This window comes from Centruroides sculpturatus, unplaced genomic scaffold (genome assembly GCF_000671375.1).
Source record: "Centruroides sculpturatus isolate CEXI.00-Female unplaced genomic scaffold, Cexi_2.0 scaffold156, whole genome shotgun sequence".
Lineage (NCBI taxonomy): Eukaryota > Metazoa > Arthropoda > Arachnida > Scorpiones > Buthidae > Centruroides > Centruroides sculpturatus.
Window position 1 is genome coordinate 829,576 of NW_019384398.1, and position 23,741 is coordinate 853,316.

A 23,741-nucleotide genomic window follows, 5' to 3' on the forward strand; every position below is an offset into this window, starting at 1 on the left:
AAGAAATGAATGAGATTTAAAAACAAAGGGAAAAAGGACATTTAATTGCGAAATTTCTACAACATTATTTTATATATTTATTTTTTATTGTTTTTATTTGATTAGTACTAAACTCTTTCTTGACATGTGAAAGTAAATAAATTTAATTCAGTAGTCTGAACAAAATTATCCTTCTGATGAACTAACAATATATCTGCCTCTGCATCAAGCATTTTTGTCTGGATCTTTAATTATTCTTATAAGTTTACATCAATGTTTAGTTCAGGGGTGGCCAAAACGTGGCGGATGCGCCCAACTTGGCGCATTGGACGACTGGACAAGTGGACAAGTGGCGCTTCAGTCAGTTCTGAGCAACATTGCCAGATTTGGCTTCTTTGCAATTATGAATATGTATTACATAGAAAATTAATTTTTTATAGTCTGTCTTGACAAATTTATTTGTTGCACAATTCGTTGCAATTAACTTTACAGATAAAATGAGTGTTCTCCACATAGTAAATTACAGTGTATGCATGTTTATTTTCGATCAGTTTACAGGTGTCTAAATGACAGTGCTAACGTCTGGACAGTCCGGGAATCGAATTGGACTACTAACTTCTTTTCCCGAGTAGTTCCTGCAACACCTGTTGACCTTTTTTTTTGTTATTCTTTTGCCTGTACAATACACGATACATTCATGTTCATGTACACCACTAATATCGTATAGAACTATTTTATACGGGTAACTACACTACAACTGCATTTTTCATTGCTTGTTCTGTGGCAAAACTGAATTTTCGTCTTATAAATTGAAATACCTAATTAAGGGGTTGGCGAAATTTTTCTCCGCCCCAGGCGGCTAACACCCACGGTACGACACTGCGCATCTGAACTCGTCTATCAAAAAAATGGCGCATGGTATGCAAGGGGTTGGCCACCCCTGGTTTAGTTATTTTATAAAAACATTTTTGACATTTAAAATATTAATATTTTGTCATTTGATAATTTCTTTTATTAATCATTCAATAGTAATTATATTTATTTTTAAAACTTGATGATATACAACTAAACTGTCTATTTAAATATTGAATGTATTTAAATTTCATTCAATTATATATACAATCTTCATAATATTGGCTAAATTTTTTTCAGTTTATCTAAATTTTTATTAATCGTTAAACTAAAGCTATATCTCTATTAATAAATCAAAAATAATTTCATTTAGTAACTAATATGTGATAAGTTCTGTAAAATTTTTAAAAGAATGTTTTTAGCAATTGTAACATCACTAAAGAAATTGTTAAATATGTTATGCTATAAGATTGGCATATCTTAATTTGCAGTAAAGAAAGGATGTTTTAAATAAATCTGCTTTTATACAAAAAGAAATCCATCAAAGAAATAGCAGTTAATTCAGTAGATATACACACAGTTGCTATTTATAACATTGAAAAAATGATTGCCTATAACACATTACGATTCATAGATTCATACTGAATTAATTTATTTCTTTGTATGCATTCAAATTATTTATAGATATCAATTACTTTGATTACTGTAAAGATCATGAACATTTCTGATATTACAAAATTCAATAACAACACAAATTTTAATGCCGGATACTAATGTTTAAAGTAGAGCAATAAATTTTAGACATATGTTTTCACAAGAAACACAATGCATATCAATGCTCTAATTAAATTTTAATTATTAACTTAAAAATAATAATTATAACAATTCATTTTCAATAAATAGGTGAGATTAATTCATTATGGATAACAGATAATTCATAAAATCTCCTATATTTCATAATAGATATTTTATAAAATCTCAAATATTTCCAATATGAAAAGCTTTCATTTCTTAAAAAGAAACTACATTCAGATACTTGTTTTTAGCCTCTCCTCAATTCTCTATCTTTACTGCAAATAAATTATTCTGGAAATTTTCCATACAAAACAAATAATTCCATAACATATAAATTTATAATTATTCATCATAAGCAAAGATATCTTTCTCGTGTTAAATACAACAAAATATCTTAGAGATCAAGTTATTAATATCACTTAATTTTTCTTAAAATTAATAGTGAAAATTTATATTGTATTGTATTTATATTTTCTGTATTTTTATTGCAAAATGTTAATTGATTTCTGCGACAATTTCAGATTAAGAACCAAAGAAAGATAAGGAAGGTTAAAAAATTAAAGCTATTTTCTTTCTTATAAAATCCATGCAAATTGTCTGAATTTTTTAATGGATTTATTTAATGGTTCCTCTACTGATTAAAAAATATATAAGATTATTGTATTTCATAAACTAAAATATTTATATTATTTGTATTTAGAATGCACTCTATAACAAACTTTAATTCCTATAAATTTTAAAATATAACAATCATACCATTATGGTTTTCATATCGCCATCTAAAAATCGATGAAGTGGTTGAACAAAGTTAGTTACAGCTGCACGGATAAATTCTTGTTCAGCTTGACCCAGCCGAAGTTGAGTTTGGCCAACCTTAATCAAGGCACTACCTAAAAAAATGTATTAAAATTTAATATTCACATGTAGTTTGTTTTAAAAAAATCTTTATTTAAAATGAAATTTATTGAAATTTTACTCTCACCATATGCTGTTCCAGGACCTAAATCATTGCCAGAATCTATCATATCTTGGCCTAACAGTTCAGAATTTGTAAGTCTATCTCTCTTTTTATCAAGTTTTTCAAAGAGATAATCTTCAGCACGTTTATCTAATTTTAAATACACAATACAATACAATTTCAGTAAAAGTTAGACTCTCACTTTTAATTACACAAGAACAAAATTACAATTACATTCATGTAAATTCATTTTGATTATTTCATCATTAAGGAAAGTAAATCATTAATCAAATGCTTAATTGACTTTAAATAGTGTTACAGCTTATTAGTTATCTTTGTGTTTATTTTTACAATTTAATGAAAGTTTTATATTCATTAAATTGTACGTTATTTACCTTGCTATACAAATGTAGGAATGATACTTGAAGCATATTCCAATTTAACTAACTAGGTATATTTATATATTAGATTTTAATTTGAAAAATAAAATAAATAAAAATAAATAAAAAATAAAATTATTTTTAAAATGGTATGTATTATAAAAGAACACACTCTTAATCTAATTTTCTGGTACAGGATTAGAATACGATATTAACATCCTATTACATGTATTAATTTCATACACATAACAATTTCTAAATATTTCTACTAAAATTTAAATTAATAGACAACTATAGTAAATATATTTCATAATTAAATGGAATCTTACTTGGATTAGGCTGAAGAACTGCTTCTGTCCGAGATGCAATTCTCTCAGTCCATTGTTTAGTCCTATCTGAACGCTGAGCCAAGCCCTCAAAATGGGCATCAAGTTCTGTTTTTTCACATGTTCCAAGTTTCTCTTCTGTATACTAAAAAATCAAAATGTAACAGCATATTTTAATGAATTAATTTATAAGAATATAAATTCAGAAGCTATTTTAACTAGCATTAACATAGAAACAGCAAGTGATATTCCAAACTGTTGATAATGTTCATCAATTTTTAATTCAATATACAAAATTCATTTTACAATATAATAGCTATATATAGTATTATAAGTCTTTTTGAAAAATTTTAGTATCTGTCAAAGACACTGAATATCATTGAAACAATCAGTGATAACATAGACTGATGGATAATATTAGATGATCTTGAATAATTATCATTAATGATTGCATATTAAGTACAGTTTTAAGATTGGTTTCAGTTCCGTATATATTATAATTCAGAATAATCAGAATTTCTAGAAAAGGTATATACAATAGATAGCAAACATACAATAAAGGGTATAATAATCAACATATAACAACTTTCAGGCCATTACTGAGTCATAAAATATTGATATTGTCTCTCAAATGCTTGGTGAGGTACTAACATTCTACAAAACCTGATCTGCATCTATATCCACATCAAATTTTTAGACAATATTTGAAGATAAAATTATATTTTATAACATAAATGTAACAATGTCAGTTCATGTATAATAAAATAACTTCAAAATAAGTTTAATGCCTTTGCAAAAATTTATAAAAGTACAAATAATGAGCAATTATTTATTGTGACATTGTCACAATGCCAGGCTGCAATTTTTCGTCACAGTGCTCTCAATTTTATTAGTCTTGTCCCTGTACATCATGTGAAAAAAGGGGCAAGGCAAGACACTACTTTTAACATTGAAGTCATGATTGTCATCATCTAACTCCATTCATGAAAAATTTCTGAAATGAAATAACATAACTTCTGGTCCAAATTGCAAATTCATATGTAGTTGATCAAGCAGTGGCGTAGCGTGGGTGTCAGCCACCCAGGGTGGATAAAAATTTTGCCCCCCTTATTTAATTATCTCAATTTAAAAGACTAAAATTCAGTTTCGTCACAGAATAAGTAATGAAAAATTCCGTGCTCATTTCAATCGGTCCGAATTGTAGGTGCGACAAAAATATGAAATGAAATGGTTCAAATTTTTACAATATCTTATTATTATTATTTATTGTGAAATTTTGCTGCCCCTTAAAAGTGCTGCCCGGGGCAGGCCGCCCCTGCCACCCCACTATGCTACGCCACTGTAATCAAGTCCTCCTGCCCTATGCTTTCTATATCTGGTCTCAACTTTTATCTATCTAACTCCATTCTCAAGATTATGAAATATCAGATACTAGTGGGAATTTATAAGCTTGCATTTAATTGCATTTTTATAGTAAGAGTATCTAATTCATTATTATATATCTGAAAGTACCACAATAGAGAATAATTTCTAAAAGTATTATATTAAAAAAAAACCAAAATATAACTATGATATATTTTTTATATAAATGGAACAATACAACAATAATAATATCTAGAAGGCATTCTATAGTTAATTATGTATCTAATGTCATATTTTGAGAACAGATAAAACTGACAATTCACCTTTCTTTAAAAATAAGCAAGTTCAGACAAACAAAAATAAATTAAAACAGATTACTATTTAATTTTTCTACACTAAAATCTCTGCTAGCTGCTGCTTTTTATTCAAAAAAGAATTTTTATTCTGTTCAAACTTACTAATGTACAAAGAATTCTTTAGTAAAAAGTTAACAATGCTCATTTTTCTGTTCATTGAACTTTTTCAAGTTTTAACTTATTAGTAACCAAATATTCTGTTATGATGTTGCAAAGTTGCCTATTAATGTTGAAACTTTCCAACTTATATATTGGAAAGTTTCAACATTAATAGGCAACTTTGCAACATCATAACAGAATATTAATCAGAATATAAATCTGCTTCTTTTCCATACAGTTCAGATGTTATCCTATCCAAATTTCAATTTTTGACCTATGAATAATATTTCATAAATATAATGATTTATTAACAAAAGTAAAAAGGTGGAACCAATATACAATTCTGCATCCTATAAAAACTTTGTCTTTTCTAATATTTAAGTGGTAATATGGTATTTCTTTATAAAAAAAAAAAAAAAGGCATTGAATTAATGAACATATTTTAAAACAGGAAGGAATTAATACATTTATAGAAAAGGCATTCCAATTTTGGAATATCATTGATAACCTGACACAGACCTTGGTTAAGGTCAAAAATGTTCATCAGAAATTTTTTATATTAAAAAATTATTGTTACTGGAAGTTAAAGGTTTAGTTAAATGTTTTTATTAATTTGTTCCAGTAACGAGAAGAAGGTAATTTTATTCAGGGAATTAAATTGTAGAGAAATCATACATGGCTTTAATACAACTACCGTATACATTTTATTTAATTTCATTAAAATATAGTTTTTAAACTCAAATAAATTCAATAAATATATATTTATCTATTTACTTGAAACACATTTTCAATTTTGTAAATTTGATGAATCATTGAATCATATACTGTATACAATTTCAAATAAATTGGAAACTATCCATGCAAGTTATTATTCTCATTAGTAATCTTTACTAAAGCATTCTTTCTAAAATACTTTGAATTTATTATGCAATTCTAATGTCAAACCTATATTTCAGTATAATATTTTGCTATTCTATTGCTATATCTTTTAAGATAATTATAAGATTAAGTGGTAGAAGTTTTCTCTTGGAAGAAGCATAATTCTATATTATATGCAAAACTTAAAATATTGCCTAGTAAATATTTTTAACTTACAATTTAAAACACAGGTAAATATAAATAAATTTTAAGATTTTAACTGTAAATTACATTTTTTTATTTTTTAAAAAACTAGGAGTTTAATTATAATTAAAACTGCTATAAATCATTAAAATAATTTTACATGAAGACACTGACTCATTATGTAAAGGATAGCTAAACTAATTAATAATTTTTTCTTATAAAATTATAATTTAATTTTAGATAATTGTCTCAATTAATAAAAAGAGTAATATTTTCTTAATGTATTCATAATGATTATTAATAAATAATTATCTCTTTCAGTTTAAAATTTCTCTTCAAACTTCTTTATTAGAATAAAAATGCTCATTAAAATTCTGTTGCAAATATTTATAAGTTGAATAAATAATCTTAAAGACTAAAATTTCAGACAAACTTTAAACAGAAATTTTTAAAGTTTACAATAGGTATAATTTGAATCTATTATCATTACAAATCATTATTATGTTAATTAGTATATAATTAATAATAATATATTCATTAATTACTCCTAATTAATGAACTTGTATTCAATTGGATATTTATGAATATAATTCCATTCTTAAAATCTACAAGAAAAAAAGTCAATATGATAATTTCTCCCTTCTGATTTTCAGTCAAAAAGTCATATATAAATAATTTCAAAGCATTTCTTGGCTTCATTCTCATAAATTGAAAAGTTCAATTTAAAATTCTAAATTTTGTATCTGACTATATTCAGCTTTAATTTGAATTGCTGTAAAAATTTAAATTTTGGTAAGATAGTTTACAAAAGTAATCAAAATTCTAATTTTCTAACAGTACTTTAACACTGCTATTAGAAATTTAGATATACAGATTATATAGAGCTTACAGAGATTTTTAAAACATTTTAATTTGAAATAGTAAAATTTTTACTTATAAATACAGTCGACCCCCCTATAACACTGTTGATTATTCCGTTTTATATGAATTCCATGTTGTACGAGTCACTTAGATTTTACAAATACGTGTGACGGGCTGTGAACGGCATACGTATTTGTAAAATCTAAGTGGCTCGTACAACACAGAATTCATATAAAATGGAATAATCAACAGTGTTATAGGGGGGGTTGACTGTAATTTAGGTATCTCAGTTTGCATTATTTTTTCAAGACAATACTTATGATTGAAAAATAATTTGATTATCTTAAATTGTATTTTAAGAATTTAGGTAAACAATTTGTAAATTTTTAATAAATAACTTCAAAACATTTTTTTTGAGTTTATTTTAAAAATTATTTAAAATATAATTAAACTTTTAATTATTATTTAAATTAATAAGACGAATATGTGAAGATATTTTAGTATTCTTCTATGTATGTTTTTTTAAAAGTGGATAATACCATCTGCCATTTTTAAATGAAACAATGTATAATTTTTAATTATTGGGCTTATTGCCAGTAAATGTTTGACTGTATTTGCATAATTTTACAGATGTGTAGACTAATAAAAGGTTGTGTCTATGTGAAGATGTTTTAGTGTTCTTCTGCATATATTTTTTAAAATTAAATTTAAAAATATTTTCATTTTTATATGAAAAATAAACAAAACTTTCTGAAATAAAATATAACATTATTATTTTGCAATTTAATAAATATTAACTAAATATTGTTATTTTATTCACTGACTCAGTTCCATTACTTTCATCTTATCTTTTCTTTAAAAAATAAATTAAAGTTTTATATGATTATCTTTCAACAAAAGATAAACATATGGAGTTTTAATTTATTAAAAATTTTTGAATTATATAAACAATTAATTATGTGATCATAGTTTTACATTTTTATGTATTCACATCTATGAAAATATAGTCTTACTGTAGTATTATATTAGTTATTTTACATAATACTGATCAAAAGATATTTTTCACTAAAGACAAATCAGATAAATAAGATCTATAAATCTTATAATATAATCAAGATGGGTTGATGATAATGATAATATGCGCAGAGCCTAAATGGTTAGGAGTTGAACGTTGAAATTTGGTACACAGAATACTTCATGAGAATGCACACTAAGAAAGAATTTTTGAAAATTCCCCTACCCCAATGAGGGAGAGGGAGGATGCCCTGAAGAACTTAGCTTCTACTATACTATTTTAGATGTGGTTTTTTGCATTTTTGTGGGAAAATCAAATATATTTTTAGACCCATCTAAAAATTCTCTAGTTAGTCTCAGAAGAGGGAAAACCTAATTCTTGTAGGTAAGATCAGCTATAATCTAATAAGCTTAATCTTTGCTATTGTTACTTTTTGTCAGAGCAACGCTGAGCTCATCTGTTAGTATTTTATAATTGATTTATTTAATTTATCTTTCATCATAGCTAAAATACTATTAAAATAACAGTAAACTAAAAACTTATTTTAATTTTTTAACTACTACTAAAGCAAAAGTTTTCATCTGACAATAGAGTTAAAATAATACAATGCTTTGTTTTTAAAAGTCTGTAAGTCATTTGATTCTATCATCACAACTCACAAGAAAATAAAAAGTATCGGTAGAATAAGCTATTCAGCTTCCTATTAAAATGTAAATTAAGTAAAATCCAAGGAGAGTTTCTAGCTAAACTTCAATTTAACAGAAAGTTTAGTATCCTGAAAGGTAAAGTTAGTATTGTCAATAGCATACTTTTTCTTGCATTTATAGATAACAGCAGAAAGTAATATTAAAACTTTAAAGTGATTTTGCATATAAATTATTATATACAATTCATTTAAAAAACAGATTATAAAAAGTTTCAACTATTCTTGATGATTTTTACATTTAAAATCTACTCGACAAAGAGATTTTCTTACTGTTCAATTCAATTTTTTTATTTAAAAGCTTTAATATATAAAAACAAATTAAATAATATATCAGTCCCTAATTTAATCTTTTCATCAAAACCACATATATAAAAGTAAAATATTTCATAAAACATAATCAACCACATTTATTTCTCCAATATTCTTAGCATGTACAGTTCTCTACACACCTTAAACATTGTATAGTTTTCTAAAAAAAAAAAAGTGTGTGTTGAACCTTAAAATCCATATTATGTAAATGTAGTCTATGAAGTTTCCAACCCTACGTAGTACAAAACTAATAGTAATCCAAATTAAATCCATGATTCAGGCTAATGATAAAATCAGAACAGTCCAATCAGATTGTTAATATTGTTGAAAGCGAAGACATTACTCTTAAATATAATCAAACTTGGATTTAAAATTCTGATTGCATTTAGAAATCCAAATTATTATAATTATTTCTCTTTATTTAATCACATTAAGCATTTACTTGGAAAATTATGTCAATATTTTAAATTTACTATACATGTGAAGAGCTTTATTTCAATAAATTTTTTAAATCTCACTTTCAAATCATTTGTAGCATATTATTATTATTGTAATTTCATATGGATATTCTACACCTGCTTTCAAATTGACTTTTAAACACAGATAGTGTTCAAGTTATCTATAAAAAAATTACAGTAATAACTTAATTCATATTAAAATATAGCTAAATTGAAAATATTTCACATTAATTGAAGCATATTATTTTAATGAAAAGTTACCATATTCTATACAAATAATATGATCTTAATACATGATAATTGCTTGTTTTTGTTTTTTGAATACAGTACTGCTTTACTCATAAGAGCATGTTCTTACATATGCCAACTTTTAAGACCACTGTATTGCTGTGTCAATGTAAATTAAATGTAAATGCACTATTGTACTATTCAATAACAACTCTGAGGTAACTATTATTAAAAAATAAAAAAGCCACAATAGAAAATATTTCTGACAATATATAAGTTTTTTAGGTGTTATGTGGAGTATATAATGATGAACTTGTCCCATCTGTAACAGCATGCACAGAAATACAGTATATCTATTTTAACTTTAAAACTATATTTAAATGCCATTAATTAACTAAACACACTCAAGAAAACCTTTAAATATGCAGCCGTATTTATTAAATTCTAACGTTTTCGGTCATATTCAATGACCTTTCTCAAGAGAGAAATGAAAAAATCGAACTCCGAACTTGAATTAACGATACAAGCAATTAACGATACAAGAGAAAAACGCTTGTATCGTTAATTCAAGTTCGGAGTTCGATTTTTTCGTTTTTCTCTTGAGAAAGGTCATTGAATATGACCGAAAACGTTAGAATTTAATAAATACGGCTGCATATTTAAAGGTTTTCTTGAGTGTGTTTAGTTAATTAATGGCATTTAAATATAGTTTTAAAGTTAAAATAGATATACTGTATTTCTGTGCATGCTGTTACAGATGGGACAAGTTCATCATTATATACTCCACATAACACCTAAAAAACTTATATATTGTCAGAAATATTTTCTATTGTGGCTTTTTTATTTTTTAATAATAGTTACCTCAGAGTTGTTATTGAATAGTACAATAGTGCATTTACATTTAATTTACATTGACACAGCAATACAGTGGTCTTAAAAGTTGGCATATGTAAGAACATGCTCTTATGAGTAAAGCAGTACTGTATTCAAAAAACAAAAACAAGCAATTATCATGTATTAAGATCATATTATTTGTATAGAATATGGTAACTTTTCATTAAAATAATATGCTTCAATTAATGTGAAATATTTTCAATTTAGCTATATTTTAATATGAATTAAGTTATTACTGTAATTTTTTTATAGATAACTTGAACACTATCTGTGTTTAAAAGTCAATTTGAAAGCAGGTGTAGAATATCCATATGAAATTACAATAATAATAATATGCTACAAATGATTTGAAAGTGAGATTTAAAAAATTTATTGAAATAAAGCTCTTCACATGTATAGTAAATTTAAAATATTGACATAATTTTCCAAGTAAATGCTTAATGTGATTAAATAAAGAGAAATAATTATAATAATTTGGATTTCTAAATGCAATCAGAATTTTAAATCCAAGTTTGATTATATTTAAGAGNGCAGTTTTTTCGTTTTTGCAGGAAATCGAACATATTTTTAGACCCATCTAAAAATTCTCTAAGGGGACCCAATTCTTGCATTCTGTGAAAACGGGTAAGGTTGACTGTAACGTAATAATCTTTATCTTAGTTATCGTTACTTTTGCCCGAGCAACGCCGGGCCCACCTGCTAGTAAATATATAACTCCAACAGGTACACCGGGTGATATAATAACTGCTAGTTCACTTAATTTTTTTTTTCAATAAAATAAATTAGTTTTGTTAATTTTAAGTTAAGCAAATATTTTTATCTTCAGTTTTTCTCTTCATTAAAACTGTATAGTTAAACTCAGGTTTTATATTACTGTTATTGAATTTAATAAAAATTTTAAATTAAGAATAGTTACTAGATTATGTATTTAAGCCATATACAATATTTTCAGCTTTCCAGATTAAAGGAACATAGCAATCTTAAAATGTAGATATAATTGTAGCAAGACTAAAATATTAGATTATCAGTAACAATAATGAAAAATTTATACATACAATTTACATTAGATTGTACTGCAACAAATTGGACTAAATTTTTTAAACCATAATCATATTTCTCACCTAAATAAATATAACTCTACATACAGGTAACCCCCGTATAACATGGCACTTCTTTAGCACGGATTCACTCTAACATGGTTTGAGAATTGGTACCACCCCCATATAACACGGTACTGTTATAGCACGGTTTCACTCTGACACGGTTTGAGAATTGGGTAAAACCCTCCTACAATACGAAATGTAATAAATTTTTACATACTTAAGTACTAATAGTTCACGAAAATTATTATTTTTGTGAACTATTAGTACTTAAGTATGTAAATTTTCTTTTCTCGCCTTCTGTCCATACACATGGTCCTTCTAGAACACGGTTTCCCAACCTATGGGTAGCAACCCAGAAGGGGGTCGCGACAGGCTTGTGTGGGGTCGCCAATTTATACAGTAAACTAAAAAAAATATTCACTATAATGCAATTTTTATTTTTAATGGTGTCTTGACGTTTGAATAATTTCATATATTTTTAAAAAATTAAAATAAGTGTAATCTAGGTACGCTATTCTGTCACAGTTGGTTGAAACATGTGTTGGGAGTTTGAGAGGAATAAATTAAATGTTGAGAATGACATGAGGTTGGCGTTAACAAAAACACACCCGCAAAGTTTGAGGCTGGTTAATAGCATGCAAATTTCAACCATGGGATTAAATTATTAAACATAATTTAAAATAAAATTATACTAAAGAACTAATTTCGTTGTTTTTTTAATTACCTTATTAAAAATGCCTTTCTCAATTGTATCGGGGTCGCGGGACAATTGGCTTTTATAAAAAGGGGTCGCCAGCCGAAAAACATTGGAAACCGTTGTTCTAGAAACTTGTTTCAATGTTGCCAGACCTCAACGCTTCTGCTTCTGATGTTGCCAGATGTTTTCCTCTTATTTTATACTTGCTTTATTCTTCATAAGTGCTTAGCACCATATGAGGAAATTTATAAAGATCTTTTAACTAGAAGCAAGCAATCTAAAATTTCATACATTTTGCAAAAGGTAAGCATGGATCTGAAGATAATGCAGAAAAATGCTCAGAGGATAAGGATAACTTCCTGTTTTCTTTTTGGCAAGTTATCCTCGGTTAATAGTGCTTTTAGTGATAACGAAGAAAACATTATTTAATTTATATTAATATGTATCACTTAAATATCTTTATTAAAATTTTCTTATCTTAATTATGAAAATATAATAGCATGTTTTTTTAACTTTTGGAACCTAACCCTCCTTTTTGTACTAGTTCTTTGTTTCGCATAACACGGCAATTTTTTGGAACATAATTACCGTGTTATACGGGGGTTACTTGTACATAGGAATATATTTGTTCATGAGTTTGTGAATTCTAACATATGCTTATTGCTAATTTTTTGATATTTTAACAAAGTAATATTAGTAATACACTACACACTAAACATGGAGTGTCTATGAGGGCTGTTCAAAAAGTATTGGACCTTTGGTCGACAAAAATACATTTATTGATTTTGAGGTACAAAACCCTAATCCCCTTCAAAGTAGTCTCCTTGGTAGTGTATACACTTCTCCCAGCGTTCCTGCCATTGCTGGAAACACTGCTGGAATGCATCTTTTGGAATGGCCATCAGCCAATCCGTCACATTCCGCACAATGTCTTCTCTCGACTAAAATCGGGTTCCTTTTAGCAGCACTTTCAGCTTGGGAAATAGCCAAAAGTCACACAGAGCCATGTGGTGAGAGTACAGAGCGTGATGAACCACAGAAGTGCTGTGTTTGGCGACGAAAGCCCAAATCAGATGTGCAGAATGGGCGGATGCATTATCACGATGGAGCTGCCAAGTTTTGATCGACCACAGATCCGGTCGTTTGCGTCGCACAGCATCGGAAAGACGACGAAGGACCTCCTGGTAGTACTCCTTTGCGATGGTTTGGCCTTGTGGTGCATACTCACGATACACCACCCCACGAGAGTCGAAAAAACTGTCAACAACACCTTGACATTTCTGCGGACCTGCCATGCTTTTTTTGGCCTCGAGGATCATCCCCGAAAGCCTGCTGAATCTTGTGAATGGTTTACGCTTGGGTATCGCCAAGGTTTTTGGCAAAATTTGATGTAATATCGCTGCTCACGTTGTTCAGTCATTTTCCAACTTAGTGGAATCCGACGAGAGCTCACTACATGTCCTCACTCATAGGCCGACCGCCAACAACTGACGCTTCCTGCAGGTGGGAAAAAATTCAGGGCTGTGCATGACTGTTCCCTCCACAACTCCACCGAAAGAGGCCTCCCGCGCATCATTGGTTTACGTGGAAAAAATAAAAGTCCGATACATTTTGAACAGACCTCGTATAATTAAAGTATAGCACTTCAGATCCATCTGGAGACAAAACTGTGAGAGATAGATGGATAAAGTTTTGTAGGAACATTTATTTCAACATAGAGCTACAAAGATAGTTACAATTTTCACAGGAATCTATAACAGCACCAATATTGCGGCAGCATAAAGAAACTGTTCAACGTGTTTTCAGTGACTCTCAATCACACATTGCAATCAAGTTATCATATAATCAACAGCCCAATGCAGCATGTCAGGATTAATGCGACTCGCTTCCCTTTCAATTGGCCTCTTTAATTCTCATAAATCTGCAATTCTATTTGTATAAACCTTGCTTTTCAAATAGAACCATAATCAGAAGTCACAAGACGTGAAATCGGGTAAACAAGTAGGCCACTGCATTGAAAAAACTGACTACACTTTCATTACCAAATATATTAGAAAGTCATCTCTCACAATGACTGTAGTGTGAGGTATTGCACAGTCCTTCATAAACATGACATTACTCAAACATTCTTGCTGTTGTGATATTGATGCCATTATAGATCCCTATCAACAAACACCTTACTACTTTTGAAACTGTCCATAGTTTTCCCATGTTGAAATAAATGTGCATACAAAATTTTTATCAATCTATCTCTAACAGTTTTTCTCCAGAATGGTGTAAAGTGATATAATTATTTACATCTTATAATCATTTTTGAAAATGTTTGTTTTGGCTTCTCTATAAACCTGACTATTTTTAATTTCTTTCACAAAAGTTTTATTCACAAACTTAAAAAACTTAATTAGAAAATTTGCATAGTTTTTTAAAACAATTAATGTTTTACAAGATACATTATCACATTTATCCATAACATAAAAGAAAATTAAGTCAGAAATTCAGATTTTATAGGTATTTTGATTAATCAGGATACATAAAATGATTTGTATTTTCAAATTTTTAAAAAAGTTCAGAGATTCTAAACTCAATGCTCTATTATGAAATATATTTAAATAGATGAGTACATAGTAAGAATTTTATTTTATTTTTTAAGAAGTGAATTTAATGAGATAAATGTCAAAATGTATATATTCATACACCCATATACAAATTGTATATGAATCAATCAAATATAAATAAATAATTTAGACAATATGGCAAATATTTATGTCATTGTAAAATATAAACAAACAACACTTAATATATTTAAAATAAGTATTATGAATATTCAACAATGATTCATCTACAATTTTAATACTGTATTTGAATAATAATGTGCATTTAATGACAATAAAGCCACTTCCCACCTTATGCTGCAGAAAGAAAAGTGGTTAAAACTGTTGCAAATGCGACAGAAAACCCATCCAGTGACTTCTATCGGCACAGTTTGGGTTTTGTAAAACTTTTTCCAGAAATCTTTTAGTGCACAGTCAAGTCGTGACTGCAGAAAATAAATTCTAAAATTCAGAAAGCACTTGCTGTTGTCACTTACAAATTTCTACTGCAATGGAAAAGTTGAGACAAGGTGAAGTACAAACATTATTTCTGTTTCGGAATGATATGAAATATGTTCTGTCAATGTCATTGAGATATTTTCTGATGCAGATCCATGCAAATAGGAACAGCCTTAACATTTATAATTTTGAACTGTAATGTTCATAAATAGTAATCTTCCAATATTAAGATTTAATGAATCTGCACTACATTCTATGATTATAAAATTCAAAAATCTCTCTTAAAAATTCAAATTGTTTTTCATAGACGGTTCCTTTTAGCAGCACTTTCAGCTTGGGAAATAGCCAAAAGTCACACAGAGCCATGTGGTGAGAGTACAGAGCGTGATGAACCACAGAAGTGCTGTGTTTGGCGACGAAAGCCCAAATCAGATGTGCAGAATGGGCGGATGCATTATNTATTATCAAAAAAGTTAATTAATGATTAAGAGTTTAGTTCTAAATATATATATAGCTTGCAATCTACTGATAATTTTTATGATTAATTTATTGATATTAATTAATTTTGAAAAAAACATGGAAAAAAGTGATATAGAATAGGATTCAAACATGCAACTTTTATTTAATTTGATTCTAATCAAAATTTTCCTAACTGAAGCTTATATAATGATATTTGAAGATGAAAATTTAATAAATCCTGAAAGAATATATAGAAAATAATTCCATAATAAAAATTAATTTTGATAATTATCATTAAAGGAAAATATGATACTATGACAGCAGTTAAGAAAGTAGTAATGATACAATCATGATAACTGTAATCACTAAATAAATGAAAATTTATTTTATGAAATTAACAAATTATAATTTTATAATTTATTTCAGTATTTTGGTATACACAAATATTTAGAAAAAAATAACATACAAAAGACATAAAATGAATATAATAAAATCTGACAAATCTATCATTCAATATAGTAAGACTTAACAAAATTTGCTATTTTAATGAACAAGAACATGAACAGAATAACAGTATAAGGAATAATCATTTCTTATTATTCCTTATACTGTTATTCTGTGTTTCAAGCAAAGCTGTGGAATCAGAGAATTTGCTGGAGTCAGAAGTAAATTCATTGCTAGAGGAGTCAGAATCAGTAAAAATGGACCAATTCTGACTCCCGTAGCAACAAATCTGCTTCTGATTCCATTTTTTATTATATTATGTGCTCATTGGCGTAGCCAGCGTTTTGTTATGGGGGAGCCTAGTAGAGGCCAACCTGACACAAAATTGAATTATTTCAAATTACTGTATTGTTCATTAAAATGAAATTTCCCTAAGAATTGACAATAATTTAACACATGTAAAATATGAAGCTTTCTTTAATCATATGTTCTCGTAACATTAATATCAAACTCTAGCAATGTCTTAAACAAAATTTAACCAATCAATTATATCTTTTTACCATTCTTTAATATAGTTCACTGTCTTTAATCTAGATATAGACCAGGGGTGGCCAACAGTTTTTCCTTCAGGCTGGATTGGAAAGAAAACTTTTTTCACTGCCCGAACCAAAGGCAGCCCTAGCAAGATTTTCAGGTGATGCGAGATCTTATTGTTTAGTCTCTATGGAGTGACACCACTGTACATAGAGATTACAGATACACTTTTCACATTGGGCACAGAAAACTGTTGACCTTTTTTCTTTTTTAGGATCAGAATTTCTCAACTTTCCTATAACTTCACATTGTCAGGTTGTAATGAATTATTGCAGATCCATTCAAGTAATTATTTGAAGTTCAGTCCAATATGCAGAGATTAATTGCAGGCCGCGGTACATCACACCCAATTAAATTAGCTTCAACTTTTTATTTCTTTTTGCAAATCGGCTCAACACTTTTTCGGCTGTAATTTTCTGGGGAGGACACCAGGTTAATTGGGGGGGCGGCCCACCCATGCCCCTTCCTGGCTACACCCATGACTGTGCTGTATATTAAGCTCCCAGTCAGAGCTTTAATCTCCTGTCTTTCATTATAGGAATGCAAGATCTTATTTTATGATGATTCCCATATTTAAAAATCTTCCTTTGGCTATCACTAATTATTGTTGATTTTCTTTTCAGAAATTTATATTCAAATACGTTCTTTGTTAGTTAAAGTCTAAATTTTTATTATCAAAAGACTCATACAAAATTGCTAAGATAATTTCAATTAAATCTAATGTTTTTGAATACTGTATGCACAGATGGACAATATTTTGTGTCAATATGTGGTTGGAAATGATGATGATAGTGGTAATAATGAAAAACTGTGGAAAAAATAAGCACATTCAGTTTCAACAGAAATTTCTGCTGATTCACTTAAAAAATGTTTAAAAAATAGGCTGACGATTCACTTGGTAGTGATGAAATGCCATTCTGAATTAATAAAATAAATTTATATTTTAAATTATTATTTAGAGACAGGATTTGGAGTCAGGGGATTTAATAACTTCACAGCCCTGATTTCAAGGTAACCAAGTCACAATTCCTGTAATCAGGAGTTTCAGAAATAATGTTAAGTAAATGAGTGAGATACCTATACCAACTTATACTGATAATTGTCAAAATTTTTATAATAAAATTTTATACAAGCTCTAGAAGAGAGAATTTTGCTTAGCTATTGCTATGAATAATTCCAGATATATACGTATCTTATTTGAGAGTATCCATACGTGAAAAATTTAATATATATATATAAATTAAATATGTCAATATGTCAGGAAGCAATGATCAGAGGTCTCGGTAGCATAACTGGCATAGTAAAGGGGTGCTGTGGGTTAGCATCCCACTCTGGACTGATTCTTTCTTCCAGAATTTTTTAAATTATTTAATAAATATTAACTTAATTATAATTATTAAATTTTATAACAGATGATGCATAACATCTACCTCTAGTGCCAAATTATCTATTATTTAATTATTAATAGTATCAGTAATGTAGACCAATTTAATCCAGCAACTGTTTGGCTTTAAGATAATTTACATTAAAAAAAGTTTTTTCCAACAAATACATAAAAATATACTATATATCAGTAAATAAAAATAATTTAATAAATTATTATTATTGTTGTTTTGAGATTATTTTGATGATCCAAAACTTATTCACTTACTGCTTTGACATACATATTGAAGAAATCCAACTCCAATATTTAAACGATATACCTGTAAATATACTTGTAAATAATTGGAGCAATAATTACAGCTTTTAAACACCATTTTGCACAATTAATTATTCTAAATTATATAATCTTAAAAGTTATCACTGATGATAATAACATAATAGTTAATTTTTTTAAACTTTTAATTATCCACATCTTAATTTTTAGTTTCAAAACTTTTCTGATGAACTAATTAATGTTTAATAATAAGACTCAACATTTTTGAGAAATCCAATAAACAAATTTCAATTTATTTCTTTTTAACAAAAACTTTATCCTGAATTCAAGACAAAGTTTTTAATTTTAGTGTTTTAATTGAGTAAACCATTGTAAAAATTATTATGAAGAAAAAACCCAGGACTGAAGAAAGACTAAGAAAAGGTCCAAAATGTATTTCCAAACAAACAGGATGTGTATAAAGAGTTCATATTTCCTTGTTAAAAATAAATAAACTGAATTGTTAAGAATAAATAAATCATTCCCTGGATCAACCAAAATTATTAAATCTTATTATTGAACATTATATAATTAGTTCAATGGGAAATTTTTAATATAATAGTGTCAAATCACTCTAATAATTAAATAATTTAACAGATAATAATATAATAAAATTTGTCAATCATTCAAGTTTATTATTAGTTTGTGTTTTCTTTCCATTTTACAAACCTAAATTCAACTCTTCTTTATATAGACATTTTATAAATAATTTAATGTCATTGACTTTAAACACATTTAAAAAATTTTAAATGTAAATAATCAGTGCTTGATTTAAAGTTATTCAATTTCATATTTTATTATTATTATTATTATATAATTGAAAAAATCTTTACTGGAAATAGCTTAACATTAATGGATAAAAATTAAATATAATGAATACCATTGATTGTAGTTAAGGATAATGTTATAAGATTCCAACTAATTCCATGAAAATGTATAAGGAAAAAATTGGCCATTTACTTTTTTATGATTACTTTATGTTTCATTCGTGATTGATGACTATTTTAAATATCACAGAGAAAAATATTACAAATATCAATATATAAATAATAAATTATTGATAGTAACATGTTATTGAAATGTTTAATGTCAACCAGACATTTGTCAAACTGACATCTGAAATCATCAAATAAAAAAAAACTGAAATCCAAACAACAACAAACTGTACAGATCTTAAGACACAACATATGTGATGTAACAAAAATTAGATACTCTTTTATTCAGCACAAATATGAAATTTTATTAATGAATTATACAGTGTGTTCAGAAAGTCACTGTGCACTTATATATTTATTAACAGATATGTTTCAATATAGAATACAGGAGGTAAATATGAATGACAATTATAAACAATATTGAACGTGACCCCCCGTTAGGTTCAATACAGGCTTGAATCCTTCTTATTTTGTTTCTAACATCTATCAGTTGCTCACTTGAAAAACAATGAATACTATTATTGCTGCTTTCAAGTCATCCAGCATGCACAGATGCTGTGGATTTTGCTGCTCCCCGTAGATAAAAATCTGGTGGATTTAGATCTGGTGATCATGGGGGCACATGTCTTTCAAAATAATGCAAAAACACGATTAGAAAAGTGCACAGTGACTTTCCGAACACCCTGTACTAAGTAAATGATAAACTTAAAATTAGAAGAAAGAAAGAATATTAATTTTAACCAAAAATACTTTGTTTTTATCAATAGATAATATGTGAACTAATTTAAAAAAATTCTGTTTCTAAAACTTTTAATTATAGTTAGTTTATTATTCTATATCAATAAATATTGCTATAAATGCTAAATTTTTATTTAATGATTAACATTATCATTCAGATAGTCTTATCATTTAAACTGCATCCCAAAATGATTACAAAATGTACATTTCTTCTAATACATTTCCTTTATAATATCCTATTAGATACAGTTGAATTAATGAAGTAAAAACATACAACAGGTTTTCAGTAATTATTAATTAATCAAACTTTGTTCATATCTAAATTTTGAATGTACTTCCTAACATCTATTAAAGCACATTTACAAAAAGAAGAATGAATTATTCCAGAGTTTATTTCATAAAATAATAGCTAAAAACTCTATTATTTATATATTTTTTTACATTATAAATTTTGAAACTCTTCCAAATTCTTACATTTTTAACTGATATTGAGAAATAAACAAATATATCTTTAAGTGAATTGTTATTTATTTCCCATTGCTTTTAATATGCTAAAAATTATTATTATTCAGATTTAATATATTTTTTCTAAAATATACAACTGTATATTTATAATAATAATAAAAGTATAAGAAAAATTTTAATAAACAAATTAAAAAAATTAAATCTTTTAAGGAAAATATACATAATTCAAAACAGGTAAGTAGAAAAAATATATTTGCATCACCAAGGACTTAGTCACTGGGATGTTAGATTTTAAATACTAACGCTGTCCTAATTAAATTATAACTTCCTTGTCTGTCATTTTATTTATAATTAATTCTACATTACAATTTTAGACATCACATATGAACATATCAAAAACATAAATTTTGAAAAATAATTCTATAATAAAATCTTATGCTAATTTATAAATATCATAAATATAAAAAAAAATTTATGTACCTTATTGTGAAAAGACCAGTTTTATATTTTAGAAGTAAAATTATTTTTTTCTTATAGCATTACTATATAATTCAATTTCTAAGTGACAGAAATCGTAATAAAATAATTACATGTACCATTTTGTCAGGAGAAAGGTCACAAAATTAATCCGTAGTGTTGAATGATAAAAGCATAAAGTGCACAAATCCAACTAATATTTACTCATAAGATGAAATAAATATAAGTTTTCAAGTAAATTATATTCTTATCCATAAAATATACAACATAGAAATGTTACTGGAAATTAGCAAAGATTTAGAAACTTTAATTTAAATTTAAAAATTTTTCACTTCATTCTGTTTCTTTATTTTGTCTAGAGTTAAAAAAAGTTTTAAATTTACTTTCCTGAAATTTAAATTTGAATAACCCAAATTCATATTCTGAATTAAAAGGATTTCAAAATTAAAATTTTATGTTTGATTTTATAATTGCAATTTAAAACTAGAATGTTAATATATTTGAATAATCCAATAAGAATATATTTTCCCTCACTATAACAAGTATATATAATTATATTTTATGATTACAGTAATGTTTCGTAGAATTCAAATGCTAGGATAGTGACCATTCTGAAGATATTTTCATATAATAAGCTGTTTGATTAAAACATTATTAATAATTAAAATAAATTGATTAAAATACAATACTACTATAAATTATTATAGTAAATGTTGGAAATTTGGAGAAATCTAAGTGAAAACTGAATGTTATATGAGATTTTAGATATATTTTTATAAAATGGCTGAGTAACCTTAAAAGGTCAAGGCTATCAGTATGTTTTATTGTTACTCCATAAACAAGAATTAATTGTTTTTGTTTGTAAAATATTAATCTCTTCTAATAATATTTATATTAAATATTTTTTAAATATTTTGTAAAACTTTAGAAGAAAACTCTTGTTCAAAGAGGAAAATTTAATTAGTAAATTTATAATTAATAATACTGTAGTTCAAATCTATTAAATCAGTTGTAAATTAAAATCTTTATACAAAATTTTAATGTAATATTGACCATTTAAATTATTTTATTTAATTAAAACATTACAAACGAATCACCTACATTTCTTTTATAACAAGTGAAGTTTATAATAACTTATTGAAACTTTTTTATAAATACAATAAATTCTTTCGTATTTGAATAAAATGAATCATCATCTAAAGATAGTTTTATATAAAATTAATTAATTTTTGCTACTGAATAGATTAACGTATATTAATTGTACTATAATTAATAGAAAATCTCCAATACTATATACAAAACTATTTATTTAAATTTTATTTTTCTCTTTTGTGATAAATGAATATGATACAGCATCGGCACTACCTTAAATACGAAAAAAAAAACAACAAACATTGAATTTGGCTACACCAGTTTATCTGTATTAATTTATTACTAGTAGAAAATTTATGTATTTATAATATGTTGTTAGAACTTATACATCAAAGACATAAGTTCAAGAAACTTTTGAAAGCTTACCAATAAGTTTCTAATATTGAAAAATAACAATGTAATTTGACAATATTTATTTGGAATAATAATAATAATAATGGGAAACATGTAGATGTATTCATTTCTTTTTACCTTATAAGAAAAAACAGGAGATTCAACTAAAATATTTTAAGTAAAATATAGCCTTGAGATTAAGTTAATGTGGAATAATGACTAGAATAATCCAACTGAAATTATTTCATTATTATTATTATTAAAGTTGAAATAGACAGATTCTTTTATTAAAACAACTAAATAGATGTATTGTAGAATGTTTACAACATATCAAACCATTAGATAAATATTCCTTATAAATAAACCATAAAAACATATATCATTGCTGAATTTTAAATAATGAATCATACTTATGACAGTACTAGTGTATCAAATGTGTTTCAAATTAAATGTCTATTTAATAAGGCAATAAATACTAAAATGTATTGTAATATATTAAAAATATTGTTAAATAACACTGCAAATTTCATAATATACCTGAACTGCTCTTGTAAAAACAGTTGCGGCTTCAGCAGCAAAACCTTTAATCGTCTTCACACTAAACTCCATCTTGAATGTTTGAAGTGAACCTAACACGTGGCTGACGTCACAGAAGCTTACTATGACATCACCGTCGTCACTCGACCAATCATAATAACATGTTTTGAAATCCATTTTATTATTGTTTAGAGTATTGTTATTGCTAATTGAACATGGTATTCATCATTCATTAATGAAATAATGAATTTCGTTAAATATATTCCTTTGAAACAAGAAACTGAATAGAATTTAACAGATATAAATAAATTAACAATATATAAATGTAATATTTAATATGTTAATTTTTAAAAAATTTGTGTAAAATGGATAAGATTTACCATAGATTATTATTAAATTCATTGACTAGCTACAAAAATCA

General features: G+C 26.6%; 1 protein-coding gene across 1 annotated transcript in view; it reads right to left on the reverse strand.

The window, feature by feature from the left end:
* Positions 1-23,454, reverse strand: part of LOC111618502 (endophilin-B1-like) — a 44,637-nt gene extending 21,183 nt beyond the window's left edge. The window contains exons 1-4 of the mRNA XM_023360042.1: positions 23,321-23,454; positions 3,294-3,435; positions 2,609-2,734; positions 2,383-2,516 (exon numbers count right to left, since the gene is read on the reverse strand). Coding sequence (XP_023215810.1) covers positions 2,383-2,516; positions 2,609-2,734; positions 3,294-3,435; positions 23,321-23,392 — 474 coding nt within the window. The 5' untranslated portion in view covers positions 23,393-23,454. The remainder of the gene's footprint in view (positions 1-2,382; positions 2,517-2,608; positions 2,735-3,293; positions 3,436-23,320) is intronic.
* Positions 23,455-23,741: the final 287 nt, after the last annotated feature.